The following is a 15,576-nucleotide window of genomic DNA, read 5'->3' on the forward strand; positions in this document are numbered from 1 at the left end:
GTATTACCAGGACCCCATTTCCAGTTACTAATCAATATAGTGAACCACACTGAATACTAAATTAGAAAAAAATCATTTATGTTGAGCAATAATAATGCTGAAAATGTTGGGGTCTTTTCTGCTTCAGACTTTTGCGTAATTATGTCATTGTCTAGTAAGAAAATTTTACTCATTCTGTGTCAATCACCTTATAAAATAGTTATATCATCTTATCATATATTTTTGAATAGTAGGTAAGCAATAACATGAATAAGTATTATTGTGGGTTGCATTTTGTCCTCCCAAGATATGTTCAAGTCCTAACCCCTAGCACCTATGAAGGTGACCTTATTTGGAAATGGGGCCTTTGCAGATGTAATCAAGTTAAGATGAGGAAATAATGGTTTGCAGGACCCTACATTAAATGACTGGTGTCCTTATAAGGAGAGAGAGATACAAGGACACACAGGAAAGATGGCCATATGACGACGTAGGCAGAAATTAAAGTGATTCAGCTACAAACCAATGAACGGCAAGAACTACTGGCAACCAGTAGAAGCCAGGAAGAAACAAGGAAGGAGTCTTCCCTACAGCTTGAATTCAGAGGGAGCATGGCCCTGCTGATATCTTGATTTCAGACTTACAGCCTCCTCAACTGTTGAGAATAAATTTCAGTTGTTTTAAGCCAGCCTGTTTGTGGTATTTTGGTACAGCAGCTCAGGAAACTATAATAGAGTCTAGAGCTACTATACCAAAATAACCACACACACACACACACACACACACGTGCGAGCGTGTGCGTGACATGAAATCAAAGAGAATAATTACCCTACTTCATTCAACAAACATAAAGTTTTGTTTTTACAATTCTCCATGCACCAAACTTCCTACTGATTGATACAAGAGCATGGAAAGCACAGACACTGACAGTTTGGTAAATGAACATGGGAATAGGTCATGTTTTTAAACCACCAAAAATGGAAATGGCACCTGAAACAGGAATAAAAGGTAAACAAAAAGACATATATTGGTGGCAGTATACACTGCTATTTTACTTCTCCTATTTCCAATAATATCTCTAATAAATATCACACTTAAAGCAGCATAGAAAAGAGAATGCTAGTGTTACAACCATGAAATCAAGATAAATGCTACAGTGTAGTAAGTTTGGCAAATGTGCTTGATCTTCAACATTTCTTCCATACCTACTAAAGGTCATGAAGCTCTGTACAGACTGACCATTGAAAGAGTTATATAATGTTCAAAAAATATAAAGCAAAGGGTATTTCTACAAAATTAATCCAAGTACATTAAAAAACAAACATTAAAAAGAATGAAGGACTTAGCTATGGAATGATATACTCGATTAGGAAATCTTATCTTACCTGTTGAATTACTTCTGGATATAGCATGGGTAGTCTTTCAGCAATAAGAGCCAGTCCACCCATTCCTGCAAAAACTTGTAATGGTGACTGAATTGGACAGGTTTCAAGCAAAGATTCATCCAATATCCCATCCATGCATTCATCACCTGGAGTGAGAGCCTCATCTTCTGGACAGCTAGCAAGTAAGTCTCCATGATCTAGACAATAAATTACAAATAACTGAATAGGTAAGAAAGGGTATATTTTTATAATATTCTTTCATTTACAAAAGCAGGTATTAATGCTTTCTTGCTACTCAAAAAAGAGCACAAAACATCATTTATTTAGATATAGCTGTATTAGGGCTAGACGCTACAATGACCTTTAAATGACTTCTGATACTACCTTCTTTAGTCTTGTTATTGGAAGAATGGTTCATGGACTAGTAGCATGAGCATCACCTGCAAGCTAGTTTGAAATGAAGAATCTCCATTTTAACAGTATGACGCCAGTCATTTGTAAGCATACTGAAGTTTGAGAAGCAATGTCCTTTAGGGTATACTTGTAACTTATATCCTATGTTAAAATAAATGATTTCTCAAAGTTCTCATAGCAAATAATATGCTCTAAAGTATCCTATTAAGAAAAATTAATGACAAAGACTTCTCTTACTGAAAACAAAAAATTATACCGTATTAGTTTAACTCTGAATTACTCACCAAAGAAAACCAAAAGGTCACGTAACCAGACCCTTTAAACATTAAAACAAAAGAGAGAAATAATCGTGCTGAAAAACTGGGCAAAGAAAATGTACCAAAATTTGCTGAAGAATACAAAAGACCAATAACTAAAGACTGAATTTTAGTTATGAGAAAGATGGAAAGTTTAAATAAGTTCATACCATACTCACACTATGAAAACTACTTATATAGCATTTATAGGAGTAAAAAATTGGAAACAACCACAATGTTTCAATGATTGGGGAACAAATAAATCTTCTTACATTTGTATGAGAAAATAGCCAATTCAAAAATGGATATTCAAAAATATTTAATGGAATATAAGGGCCGGGGGCGGTGGCTCATGCCTATATCCCAGCACTTTGTGAGGCTGAAGCAGGCAGATCAGTTGAGGTCAGGAGTTACAGACTAGCCTGGCCAACATGGTGAAACCTTGTCTCCACAAAAAATACAAAAATTAGCCAGGCATGGTGGTGGGTGCCTGTAATCCCAGCTTCTCAGGAGGCTGAGGCAGGAAAATCACTTGAACTCGGGAGGCGGAGGTTGCAGTGAACTGAGATCGCGCCTCTGCACTCCGACCTGGGAGACAGAGTAAGACTCTGTTTCAAAAAAAAAAAAAAAATTAATGGAATATATAAGTAAAAACCAAAAATATGTGATCCCAATTATATGAGAAAACATGTTTATATGCAAGAAATGCCACTCAATATAAATTATAACTAAGTTGTAAGTTGAGTTTCTCATTTTTATTATAAAACGACAATTCACATAGCTCTCACAGAAATATCAGAAATTAAAGTACATGCGCTCATAAAACAAATGATGTTATTAGAAATAATGCAACTTAGTTTCCAAATGAAATAATGGCCATTTTTTATATTTACAAAAATTCAGTCATAAAAAAATTATATCTTATGTTGATATAATAAAAACGCAAGTCAATTAAGTCATTAGCTATAGAAATCTCTGCCTCTTTGTATGACAGTCTGTAATTTAAAGTAGTATTACATACATACCTTTTTCAGGGTGTAGTCTTTTATAAGAATCTGTTTTTGATAGACTGGGGTCTGTTATAACTCTTGATCCCAATTTAACAGTCAGATCTATTGAGCGGTAACCCTGAGGAAGTTTTCGGTCATATAGGAGAGTTAAAAGCTGGGCAAGTGTCATTTCAGCTGGCAATGGCTGGCCTAAAATGATATAACTAAGTTAAATCTGGAAACCAAGAAAGAAACATTTACTTGGTTTAATTATTATCTGCTTTTACTAAATTACAGGCAAGAGTTTGATTCTGAAACCAATTTCAAAACAATTAAAAAATTCAACAGCCATTGGAAAGTTTACAAAAAGTGAGTTTATTTCTGACATATAATAATGAACAATAATGTCTGTAAAAGTGTTAAAAAGTCATGGGCAAAACGTAAACAAAGGAACAGACATTTCCATAAATCTGATGTGGGCCATTTTTTTCTATAAAAGGACAGCTAATAAATACTTTAAGCTAGGGGGGCCATATGGTCTCTGTTACAACTGCTAATCTACGTTGTAGCAGAGAAGCAGCTATGGACAATACACTAGTAAATGGGCATAGCTGCATTCCAACAAAACTTTATTCCAGGCAGAAGGCATGACTCACATCACCTAGGTAATGGGCCATGAGATATGTCACAAGGACCTCCCTGGACAAAGGTATCCAACCCACCAGTCAATAGTTTGTTGACCTCCACCATGAATCAACAATGTAAAGCTAAGAAGAAAAATTCCTTTGAACTGAGTTGGCAATTTCATTTTAATACAGCATGAAAATGGTGATAAAATAGAGGATGGGTATCCCTCATCCAAAATGCTTGAGACTAGAACTGTTTCAGATTTTTTTTTTTTTTTGCATTTTCTAATATTTGCATGTATACAATGAGTTATCTTAGGGAGGGGATCCAAGTGGAAACACAAAATTTATTTTTGTGTGTATACACACATACACACATCCCTTATATACATAGCCTTAAGGTAATTTTATACAGTATTTTTGATAATTTTATGCCTGTAATAAAGTTTGTGTACCCTGAACCATCAGAAAGCAAAGGTGTCACTATCTCAGCCACCCATGTCAACAACAGTTATCATTCTTGACTCTTAATCTACACGCTACCAATAGGCAATTGTTTTCTTACATTTATTCACACATTAAGTACTTAACAGTAAAAATATGACATACCATTAACACTGAAAAAATAATGTGTCAGGGCAACTAAGCAGCATAGTAGCATCATCAGGATACCTGTTTCAGCTATTAAACAAAACCAACCACAGAGCCGGGGGAAGTGGCTCATGCCTGCAATCCCAGCACTTTGGGAGGCCAAGGCAGGTGGATCACCTAAGGCCAGAAGTTCAAGACCAGCCTGGTCAACGTGGTGAAACCCCGTCTCTATCAAATATACAAAAATTAGCCAGATGTGGTGGCGGTCGCCTGTAATCCCAGCTACTCGGGAGGCTGAGGCAGGAGAACTGCTTGAACCCAGGAGGTGGAGGTTGCAGTGAGCCGAGATCACGCCACTGCACTCCAGCCTGGGCAACGAGAGTGAAACTACGTCTCAAAAAAAAAAAAAAAAAGGGAAAAGCAGCCACAAACAACAGCAGACTTTCAGTCTTCACCTATGATGCTGTGTTTTTATTAAAAGGTTACTATAAACTGTGTTTTTTAGGTAAGAAGAAACATCGGAAGCAGGTGAGGGACCAGGAAGTGGATCCTATGGAGGATGAAGAGACATTCTGCTGGAAGGCTTTTAAAAATGCTTCTTGCGGAGTCATCTGCCTCATTAACATGGTTTTTAGCTCAGAAGTCTCTCTTCAGTTTTAAAAACGGACACGGTTTTTCATTCTGTTGTTAATGCACGCTGCTCTAATCCTTCAATATGCCCACCATACATTTTCACCATGTCTTCTTCTATAAGCACCTTTTCTGTGGTGTTAACTTGACCTTCTTCATCACTATCATAACCCTGATTCAAAACCATTTCCACTATTTTACCACCAGTCAATGAATGAATAACTGAAGCATTATTATCAAAGTTCAAAACTTCTTTGACATCTACTTCTTCCAGCTTACTGCTGAACTCTGAAGGTATTATTTTTTACGTATGTAAGGAGGTCAGACATCATTTTTTTTCACTTGACACACAGAATCCTTCAAAGTCACACACAGTTCATCATTATCACCAAACACAGTTGCAGGCCAGAGGTTGTGCCAGGCAGCATGCACAACTGTGTCTTTGTCACTGTGTTCCAAGTATTGGCAACAACATATATGGCATTCTTTATACTAAACTCCATTTGAAAATTTTCTGCACCCATGCCTCTGTTCACTACTGCCAGCATGCTGTTCAAGAAAGTGGATTTATATTTTCTGTTCATTGATCTAAAGATACCCTGGTCACATGGCTGAATTAATGAAGTCACACTTGAGGGAAAGTACACAGCATAAACATTAGTTTTGAGAATTTTAGCTGGAGGATGAATTGGGTGATATCAAGGAATAAAAAACTCCTACATCATCCAGTCTAGCTTATGGGCAGTACATACAAGCCACTGGTACAAAGTGTTTGTGAAACCAATCAGAAAAGATGTCTGTGGTGATCCATACTTTTGTGTCAGCGTAACCATGGACTGGTAAGAAATTCACTCCTTGAAAACAACAAGTGTGAAAGGTTTTGCCTATCTGAGCGTGTTTGTACTTATGTATGACAGTTGCATTAGCACATCCCAGGACAGTTATTCTGTCCTTGGTATCCTTAATTCCTGGAGGGGCTGTCCCATCAACTGTAGCCCAGTGTCTTTTTGAGACAATAACACCAGAACAGTGATATATTTCATCAGCATTATAAACTGTTCTGGCAGATTTTCATCAGCAATGACTTTGGCAAATTTATCAACGAACTTCTCCATTGCTTCATGATCATCAGATGCTTTATCACCACAAATCTTTAAAAATGTAATGTCATATCTTCTCTTAAACTTCTGCAACCAGTGTGTTGAATATTCACAGTTCCTTTCAACATTCAGTTCATCACGATAGATCGTTACTTGTTTCATGATCAGCATACCATTAAGAGGCACGTGTTCACTGCCAACACTGATGGATTCACTATTTCAATACACAATCAATATCTTCATTTTTAGCTTTATGGAGTGCTTCTTCTATTTTTCATTAACCTCTATTCACCATTTGCAGCACAGAAAATCAACGGTTTATCTTTCTGTTTGTTCAGGTCATGTATGGTGGTCATTCCAACACCATACTCTCTTGAAAGACGTTTCACACTTACATTGCTGTCCAGTTTCTCCAATAGCTTGTTTTTCTGTGCTACAGATAAACATAAATACTTCCTTTTTTTTATCACTGTGACCCATAAGGGTATCTGGGGCCTTTTTGAAATTTCCAACACCACAGAGCAAAAAAACACAGTAATGCACACACATCTTGGCATCATGTGGGGCATTGTGGGAAACCTGCTGTTGGCACGTCTGGCATGCACATTTGCAGTTTTGTTACCCACTGTGGATATGTAGGGAGGAATCGGGCATGCTCAAAAAATATCTGAAGGGGGCTGGAAGGTCTTTTTCCTCTTGTGGACACTGAAAAATCTGTGTGTTGTGTGCCTGTGTTTAGACTGCAACCGTCATATGAGGTCGGATGTGGAATTTTCCACTTGTCATGTCAGCACTCAAAAAGTATCAGATACTGAATTTTTGGATTAGGGATGCTCAACCTGTTATCACCTTGAACAACAGACAGGATAGTGCTCAATAAATGTGTTTTATCTGGGAAGAACATATGGCTTAACTACGAGTGGTCTAAGAGTTCTACTGCTTGAACTAGTCCTACAAATTTGCCCCACGGTGTTTCCTAAATAACTTGTCATGAACTCTCTAAATGTTTATTTCATCAATCATTTCATGGCACACTGACAGAAAAACTTAGAAAACCAGTAAAGTAGAAATAACTTGATAGTGTTAAAAAGGATATGTAATAGATTACTCCTTCTTTGCTCTCATTTCTCTTCGGAGGAACTGTATGGAAGAAGTCTCACTAACTCACTGATCTCATCAATGGCACCTGATTAGAATGATTTTGGTGATTGCACCTCTGATTTACATAGTTTTAAGGCTACTAAAATTTCTTTGATGTTTATTCATTGTGCAATATTACCTGCCAAGAGTTTGTGAAACAGGTGAAACACTGGGACAGTAATTATTTTGTTGGCAGCCTCTGCTCCTGAAGTACTTCCTATTTTATCAGGTATTGTCCTCCCCCTCCTGGATGGTGGTCGAGGTGGTGTAGCTGACACAGCACGTTTAGATTGAGACTTCAGCCCTAAAAGAAAAGGATCAGTAAGATTCTACATAGTCAACACACTAATATGAAGGAAAACAGTGTTTCTAAAATATTTTAATAAGGCATGCATTCTAGCTAATATCAAAAGACAGAAATGTTCCTTCTAATCCAATATCTAATCTCCCTATTCTATTCGTCCTTCATGACAATAAATAAATAATTTTGGCATTGCATCTGTAACTATTTTCCTAAAAAGTAAAAACTGTAGCTAGCTGCTATAATCTCTGAAATACAGATGACAATCCATTTAGTGGAAAGTGAAAAAAAATAAAAATAAAAAGATAAAAATCTAGTATTAAAACATCATTACGAGTCAGCTGTTTATATTAGTACACTGTATTACATAAATTTCCTGTAACTAAAATTCTAATATTTTATAGAAACCCAAACAAAATCAAGATTATAAAACACAGAAAGCATACCAGAGGCAACAACAACACTGTAATTGTCTTGAAATCCATTTTCCGCTTTAACTTTTTCTTTCTCTTCATGGTTTTTCTTTTCTTTGTCATCTTTTTGTTCACTAATTAATTTAGCTGTGATACTTGGAGTATCTGTAAGAAGATATTATCTAAAATACACTGCTTTTCCAAATCATTAAGAAGGGAAGTAATAAATATTTCAGAGGAAGATTATGCAAGATAATATTATGCTTAATACTAAGGCAATATAAAGAAATTAGGAGAAATGTATGAGGTAAAAGGCCTGATACCCAATCTTTACTGACATTGATGAAGAAGACTCACCACTGTACTTAAGCCAGAATATTTAAGTTCTAATCTCTATAAAGTATTATATACAATATTTTAATGGTACCACCTCCAGAAACAATGAAAAACCAGTAGCATGAAAACTTGCTTTATTTTAGCCAAAGTTCAATGTGCTTGGCAACTGCATCTAATTCAGTCCTCACAATACAACTGAATGTTATTTTCAAAATGAAGAAACAGCCTTAGAAAGGCTACTGATATAATCTGTATATGGCAAATATGGGACTCAAGCTCAAGATTCAGTCTATAGCATTAAACTAGCCTTCTGCTTATACTACAAATGAAAGTATAAAAGAACAAATTTCTGTAACAGATTTCCTGTTCTGTTGATTTTTATTCAGGACAAAAACAGGAATCTTAGACAACAAAGTATTATGTTTTAAAATTTAATGTGTTTCACTTTAAAAAATGAGTATTAAGGGCTTTCATAGATAGTTATTACTCTGAATATTTCTTTCATTACTGTGGCATACAGCACACCACTAAAAACTACAAAATAAATGGGTGATCATATAATGTGATTTATTTATTAAGAAATTTATAGGCTGAATGAATTGATTTGAAATTTTAATTTTTTTCACTATATAACTGTTATCAAGTCTCCAATTCTCTTTTTTTTTTTAGACAAGGTCTCGCTTTGTTGCCCAAGCTGGAGTGCAGTGGTGTAATCGCAGTTCACTGCAACCTCAACATCCCAGGCTCAAGTGATCATCTCACCTCAGCCTCACAAGTAACAGAGACCACAGGCACATGCCATGAATTTCTGTATTTTTAGGAGAGACGAGGTTTCGCCGTGTTGCGCAGACTGTTGTCGAAATCCTGGGCTCAAGCCATCTGCCTGCCTCAGCCTACTAAAGTGCTGGGATTACAGGCATGAGCCATTGCATCTAGCTCGATTCTCTTTTTACTTCCCTAATTTAGCACAATTATGACCCAGTCTTTTATGTTAAAAAGGTTGAGACAATAAAACAATAAACAACATCTTTTGTAATAACTCTCATTTTATAGTTTTTAGTATATGAAAGTGATTTCAATTTATACAACTTCTTAATACTAATTGCTAATTGCCTATACACAGTTTTGTGAAGTAAAAAATTTTATACACATTACAAATGCATGGTGCAACAATACATTTTACTTTCTAACAAAAACAAGCAAGCAACTAAAAATGGCAAACATACTGACACAGGTCAGAGTGAAACATTTAAATAATAAGAAATTCACAAAATTAATTCATAGCATAATCAGGTAAGAAAAGCACATAAAGAATATTAGGTAATAATTTACTTAGTGCAATTAGAAGTTTAGCCAATTTTCATTTACTACCCTTATTTCAAAAGCAAACACTTAAAAAAAATTTGTCAACTTCCTTTTAAAAATGTTCTGGTTTCTAATATTAATTTACTTTTTTATTTTTTAATACAAATTTCTATTTTATTTTTTTCTCTGTACTTGAATGTATGCAAAAAGCTGCTCTGTTTTAGAATTCCACTTCTGGAATTATAAGGATCAGGTTCATCTCCCACCTGAAATAACCTTAACTAGAAATATATATTAACAATACTTTTCAGACACTGAGCATCAGACAGGGCAGGGCAGTGATGCCTGGGTGAGTGGAAACCAATGAGGTGACCCCTAGGATTGTGTGAGCTGTCTGGAAAAGAATTCCTAGGCCACAGCTCAGCACAACCTAGTTGTCACCCTAGAATGAGGATGTAAGAGCCAGAAATCCAGGAAGAAAAGATTTGCATCTATGCAGATTTGCATCTAGAGATCTGGAGATCCCTAGAACTCCAGAGATCTATATAGGGTCTTCAAGACTTCAACATGTACTGACGAACATATGTGAACAAACCACTGAAGGCCAGGAAAGGTACTACCGAAAAGTAGCAGGGCAAGCAACCCCAGGGTTTCAGGGAATAAAATGCTTTGTGCTCTTAGACATCTAGTGAATTCCTAACAGAGTACTCATAAGGACAGAGCCTTAATAGTGGGGTCAAATGGGATTTACAACCGCATTTTCAAACCTGGTACCTTAATTCTATTCTAATGAGGTACATATTTAAAGGTAAAATTCATTAAAATTAAAAATTCAATCTAAAAATTTAGTTTCTTAGTCTCATTTCATGTGCTTAACAGTTACCAAACTAGACAACATTGGTTTATAAAAATTACCAGTAATTACAGTGTCTTGCCTTAGATTAAAAGCTGCTCTGATCCTACTTACAAAGATTAAAAGCAAGCCTAAAAGCAACAAATTGTTTTCAAATAATGTCATTACATTTCATGAAAAAATAAAATATATATATTAGAATACAAAATATTCAGCACCCCAAAAAGTAAAATTTACATTGTCTGGCATCCAAGAAAATTCTCCAGGCAAATAAAGAAGTGAGAACATACAATCCATAAGGAAGAGAAGAATAATGCAAACAGACTACTATGTTCAAGAAAGTTGAAGAAAACCTATACACTTTAAGTAAGGACAAGGAGATACAAAACGTCTAACAGATCAGACACAGGAAATTATCCAAAATTTAAAAATAGAGAAAAAAAAAATGATGGGGGTAAAAGAGGAAACACAGATTTGGGGAGGTGTCAAACAACTTCACATAGCCTAATAAGTAACTGTAATTACAAAAAAAGGGGAGGCAATTATTGAAGAAATAATTGCCAAAATATTTCCAAATTTAGTGAAATCTAAAACACACAGATTCAAGAAACTCAACAAACTCTAATCATAAGAAATGTGAAGAAAAAATTGTAAGGCACACAATCATCATATTGCTTAAAATCAGTGACAGAAATTTGTAAAAGCAAACAGACTGATACATAAAGGTTATTATTTGAAAGTAATATTGTCGGCCTGATGTGGTGGCTCATGCCTGTAATCTCAGCACTTTGGGAGGCTGAGGAAGGCAGATCACTTGAGGTCAGGAGTTCGACATCAGCATGGCCAATATGACAAAACCCCATCTCTACTACAAAAAAAAAATACAAAAATTAGCCGAGTGTGGTGGCGCGTGCCTATAATCCCAGCTACTCTGAAGACTGAGGCAGGAGAATTGCTTGAACCTGGGAGGCCACTGCACAGCCTGGCAGACAGAGTGAGACTCCGTCTCAAAAAAAAAACAAAAAACAAAAAAAAAAAACAGAGAGAGAGAAAAAATAATAGGTCACTTCCTTTTTGGCTAGTTTTAATATTCTCTTGTTGTCTTTGCTTTTTTTTTTTTTTTTTTTGAGATGAGGTCTTGCTATGTTGCCCAGGTGGTCTGGAACTCATGGGCTCAAGTAATGCATAGAAAGACTCCATCTCAAACAAAAAAAAGAAAGTATACTGTCAAAAGCTATAGATAGCAGGTAAATTTACTGAGGCAATACTTCTGAATTACTTATTCTTATACATGTTGATCTAATATAAACATACAAGTAAATATATCAGAAAATATGGCTAAAGAGTATAAATCCACTTTAAAGAACCAAAAAAAATCACCAAATAGGTTACATTCAGCATATATAACTTTTGAGGTCATGTACTTCCAAAGCGATTAGCTTTTATTTTTGTGCAATACAGAAAACTATTTTGTAAAATATTTTGAATGCTAGAATGTTTTAGAATAGCATTCTTCCACAGTAAAGACTAATTAAAACGTTCAATTTTCAGTTATTTTGTATTAGAATGTCTACTTTTGCACTTCAAGTTAAACATATGAAATATCAACATCAATAACTGAGCTGCAGTGCTCTTCCCCACTTTCTTCATTTATTTAATTTTGTTTGTATGTGTTTTGAGAGAGTCTCGCTCTGTCGTCCAGGCTGGAGTGCAGTGGTGTAATCTCGGCTCACCGTAACCTCCACCTCTAGGGTTCAAGTGATTCTCCTACCTCAGTCCCCCAAATAGCCGGGACTACAGGTGCGCGCCATCATGCCCAACTAATTTTTGTATTTTTAGTAGAGACGTGTTTTCCCATCTTGGCAGGGCTGGTCTCAAACTCCTGACCTAAGGTGATCCACCTGCCTTGGCCTCGCAAAGTGCTAGGATTACAGGTGTGAGCCAACAAGCCCGGCCCATTTATTTAACTTTTAATTTTCATTTTTCTTCATCATGTAGAATGGACAATTTCAGGAAACTGATAGAAAATAACCTCTAACATCAAATTTTCAAAGAAGTTTCTCTGTAACAGATAACGCAGTCATTTTCAAATAAGTTTTTTTAATATTTATAATAGTATGCTAACAACCTATTGTATAGTTGTAAAATGGTAGGAAAGAATTATGATTTTATGCATATGCATATTAGACAGCGATTGTGAAGCAGAAAACAATCTTTCCTACCTATAATGATTATATCCATTCACATGGTTTCACTTACCATCTATGTGTGGTAACAACTCCCAAATCTCTTCAACTCTCTCTTTTACTCTGGGCTTTAGATTTGTATTTTTAACTGATAGACATTTCCAACTTTTTTCTTAGATACTCCTATTCTTGCTTCAGTTCACAGCTTCCATTAAAAACTTAGGTCCCTTCTTATGTATACAGACAGAAATATACCTTCTTATATTCATGTTATAATGCAAACAGACATTTCTAGTTTATCTTAGAAGTTGACAACAGACATAAGATCACAACTATCTTGTGGGGTGGAATGTGTGTCTTGTTCATGTTTATAATCTTAGGACAAATTATAGTGCTTGCACTTTGCAGATGCTCAACAAATTCACTCACTGATTAACCAGAATTTCAGAGCGGCAATACACTCCAACTATCTAAAGTTGATATGGGCCAGATGTGGTAGCTCACACCTGTAATCCCAGCAATTTGGGAGGCCGAGGCGGGCAGATCACTTGAGGTTAGGAGTTCGAGACCAGCCTGGCCAACATGGTGAAACTCAGTCTCTACTAAACATACGAAAAAATTAGCTGGGCGTGGTGGCACATGCCTGTAATGCCAGCTACTCAGGAGGCTGAGGCAGGAGAATTGCTTGAACGTGGGAGGCAGAGGTTGTGGTGAGCCAAGATCGTTCCACTGCACTCCAGCCTGGGTGACAGAGACCCCCCTCTCAAAACTAAATAAATAAATAAAATAAAAAGTTGCTATGCCTTTGCCATCAAAAACTGCTTTTTAAAGAAGTATCCCATATGTTGTTTAAAGGTATCATCCTGTAAAATACAGGCAAGAACCTAGGGGAAAATGTTCTCTCTGCTTTCTTCATTGACTACAATAAACAATAAGGTGACCAGTCAATTCTACCTACTCCATTTATGTCTTGATCACTGATCACCATCTTCAATTTGGTAAATGTTTATTAATTAGAATCTTGCTATTCAACCTAATATCCTGCAATTAATCTAGTATAAAATGACCAGATGGTTTATTGTGAGAACATGTCATCAATTATTTGTCTGTATTTCTAGCTGCCCATTTGTCACTGTGACACATTAAACCAAAAAATTTGGGGTGCCTAAATGTATTTTATATTTTGTCCACTTGACTGGCTTCTTATGCTTCAAACTATAAAGATGTCTTGAACTTTCCTAGTCATTAATGGTTGCCAAGTGGATGCAGAAAATAAAGTTATAAAAACAATAAACCTCCATATACATCAAACATAAAGTTAAAGAAAAACTAATACTTAAATCTGACTTGCCTGACACTCTGTCAAGAACATCTGATAATGTTGTTGAGACTGGCAAATGAAGAGTACGGAATTTGTGGCCTGCTCCATACATTGGATGCTGGATGACGTGGCTAGTAGCATTAATTCTACCTTTGTACAGCTGAAAATCAAGAAATCAAAGAAATCAGGAAGTAACTTTTTGGAATACATATTGTTATAATCTCAAAAGCATCTAAGAATAAAATACTCAATAAATCCTATAAGATATAATTAATTTAGATATGGCATATTTGCCATGATTTGTTGGTCAACTTTTGCATTATCACTCTGTACCTACTATTTTTTCATTTTTTTCCACAAATCAAACTATACTTCTCAGGGTAAGGTAAAATTATGTTATTCCTAGGCATGAGGGAGAGTGCTATCCTGAAACTGTCAAGTTCTGTCATTAGGTATAAAGGCTGTGCTAGTTTCACTTTGCTACACTCGAAGTTAGAACATAGGAGATAACTGCAGGCTCTGATACGAAATTGTAAAATACATCTATACACAGCCAATGATTAAGTGTTAAATACTCACTGGACATGGAGACTGAAGAAACATTGTCACTTTCTCATCTTCCAGCATCAACTGTAAAAATAATCTTCGAATAAACCCTGAAATGTTCCCAGATGTTGGAAGGTTCCCTCTTTGAGGAGATGTCTGAAATAGTTCACAAAGAACCTGGCAAGACAAAATATTTAAAAAGTTAAATGCAAGATTTATATGCAGCTTTTTATTTTGAAAGATAAAAAGGAAATAGAAAATATGAATTAATAAGTTTATTTTAACATATCAAATCAGCAACTAAAGAACAAATGTCTCTGGGGGTCTAGTAGTTAAGTTTTTTTTTTTTAAGGAGGAAAGAAATGATTTTATCTTAAAATATATGAATACCAAAGGAGATAAAAGCGTAAGAAACGTATCCAGGGTTAGAAAAAATTAGTACTAAATGGTTTGCACATAATGAATACCTAGCATAACGAACTCCCATTAACTTTAGTCAATATTGGTGTGGTTATCTTAAAATAAAAATTATGAGAAAAAGCATATTAAAAATATATAACAAGGCCAAGGTCATGCTGATAATCTCAGAACTTTGGGAAACTAAGAGATCATTTGAGCCCAGGAATTCCAGACCAGCCTAGGCAACGTGGTGAAACTCCGTCTCTACCCACCCTCCCACCAAAAAAAAAAAAGCTGGGCTTGGTGGCATGTGCCAGCAGTCCCAGCTACTTGGGAGGCTGAGGCAGGACTTCTTGAGCCCGAAAGTTTCAGTGAGCCGTGATTGTGCAACCGCACTAGAGGCCTGGGCAACATAGAGAGATCCTGCCCCACCTCACCCCCAAAATGTATATAAAGCCTTAATAAGAAACCAAGAGAGAAATCAATGGGACACGAAGAGTTCATGCTACCCAGAAGCACAAACTGAATTTTCAAATACCTAGAATCATGCCCTCGGGTGAAGTTGGTAATTTAAGCATTTTCTTTTAATGCATATTTAGCAGAGATATTTTCCCAGTAATTAACTACTACAGGCAGTAAAATATCTTTCTCTTCTTCCTCTGTTTTGTTTTGGTTTTTGTTGAGACAGGGTCTCGCTCTGTCGCCCAGGTTGGAGGGCAGTGGTGTGATCTCAGCTCACTACAGCCTCAACCTCCTAGGCTCAAGT

At 35.9% G+C, this 15,576-nt stretch overlaps 1 protein-coding gene across 25 annotated transcripts in view; it reads right to left on the bottom strand.

The window, feature by feature from the left end:
* BIRC6 (baculoviral IAP repeat containing 6) overlaps window positions 1-15,576 on the bottom strand; it is a 258,658-nt gene that overhangs the window by 85,789 nt on the left and 157,293 nt on the right. For all 25 annotated transcript variants that reach the window (XR_010123126.1, XR_008500630.2, XM_054475624.2 and 22 more), the window contains 6 exons: window positions 14,445-14,588; window positions 13,896-14,025; window positions 7,898-8,029; window positions 7,290-7,454; window positions 3,100-3,273; window positions 1,365-1,561 (listed from right to left, as the gene is read on the bottom strand). Coding sequence is in view for 23 of the 25 variants with exons in the window: in XM_054475624.2 (XP_054331599.1) it covers window positions 1,365-1,561; window positions 3,100-3,273; window positions 7,290-7,454; window positions 7,898-8,029; window positions 13,896-14,025; window positions 14,445-14,588 (942 nt within the window). In the remaining 2 variants the exon portion in view is untranslated. The remainder of the gene's footprint in view (window positions 1-1,364; window positions 1,562-3,099; window positions 3,274-7,289; window positions 7,455-7,897; window positions 8,030-13,895; window positions 14,026-14,444; window positions 14,589-15,576) is intronic.

Source organism: Pongo pygmaeus, chromosome 12, assembly GCF_028885625.2.
Source record: "Pongo pygmaeus isolate AG05252 chromosome 12, NHGRI_mPonPyg2-v2.0_pri, whole genome shotgun sequence".
Classification (NCBI taxonomy): Eukaryota; Metazoa; Chordata; class Mammalia; order Primates; family Hominidae; genus Pongo; species Pongo pygmaeus.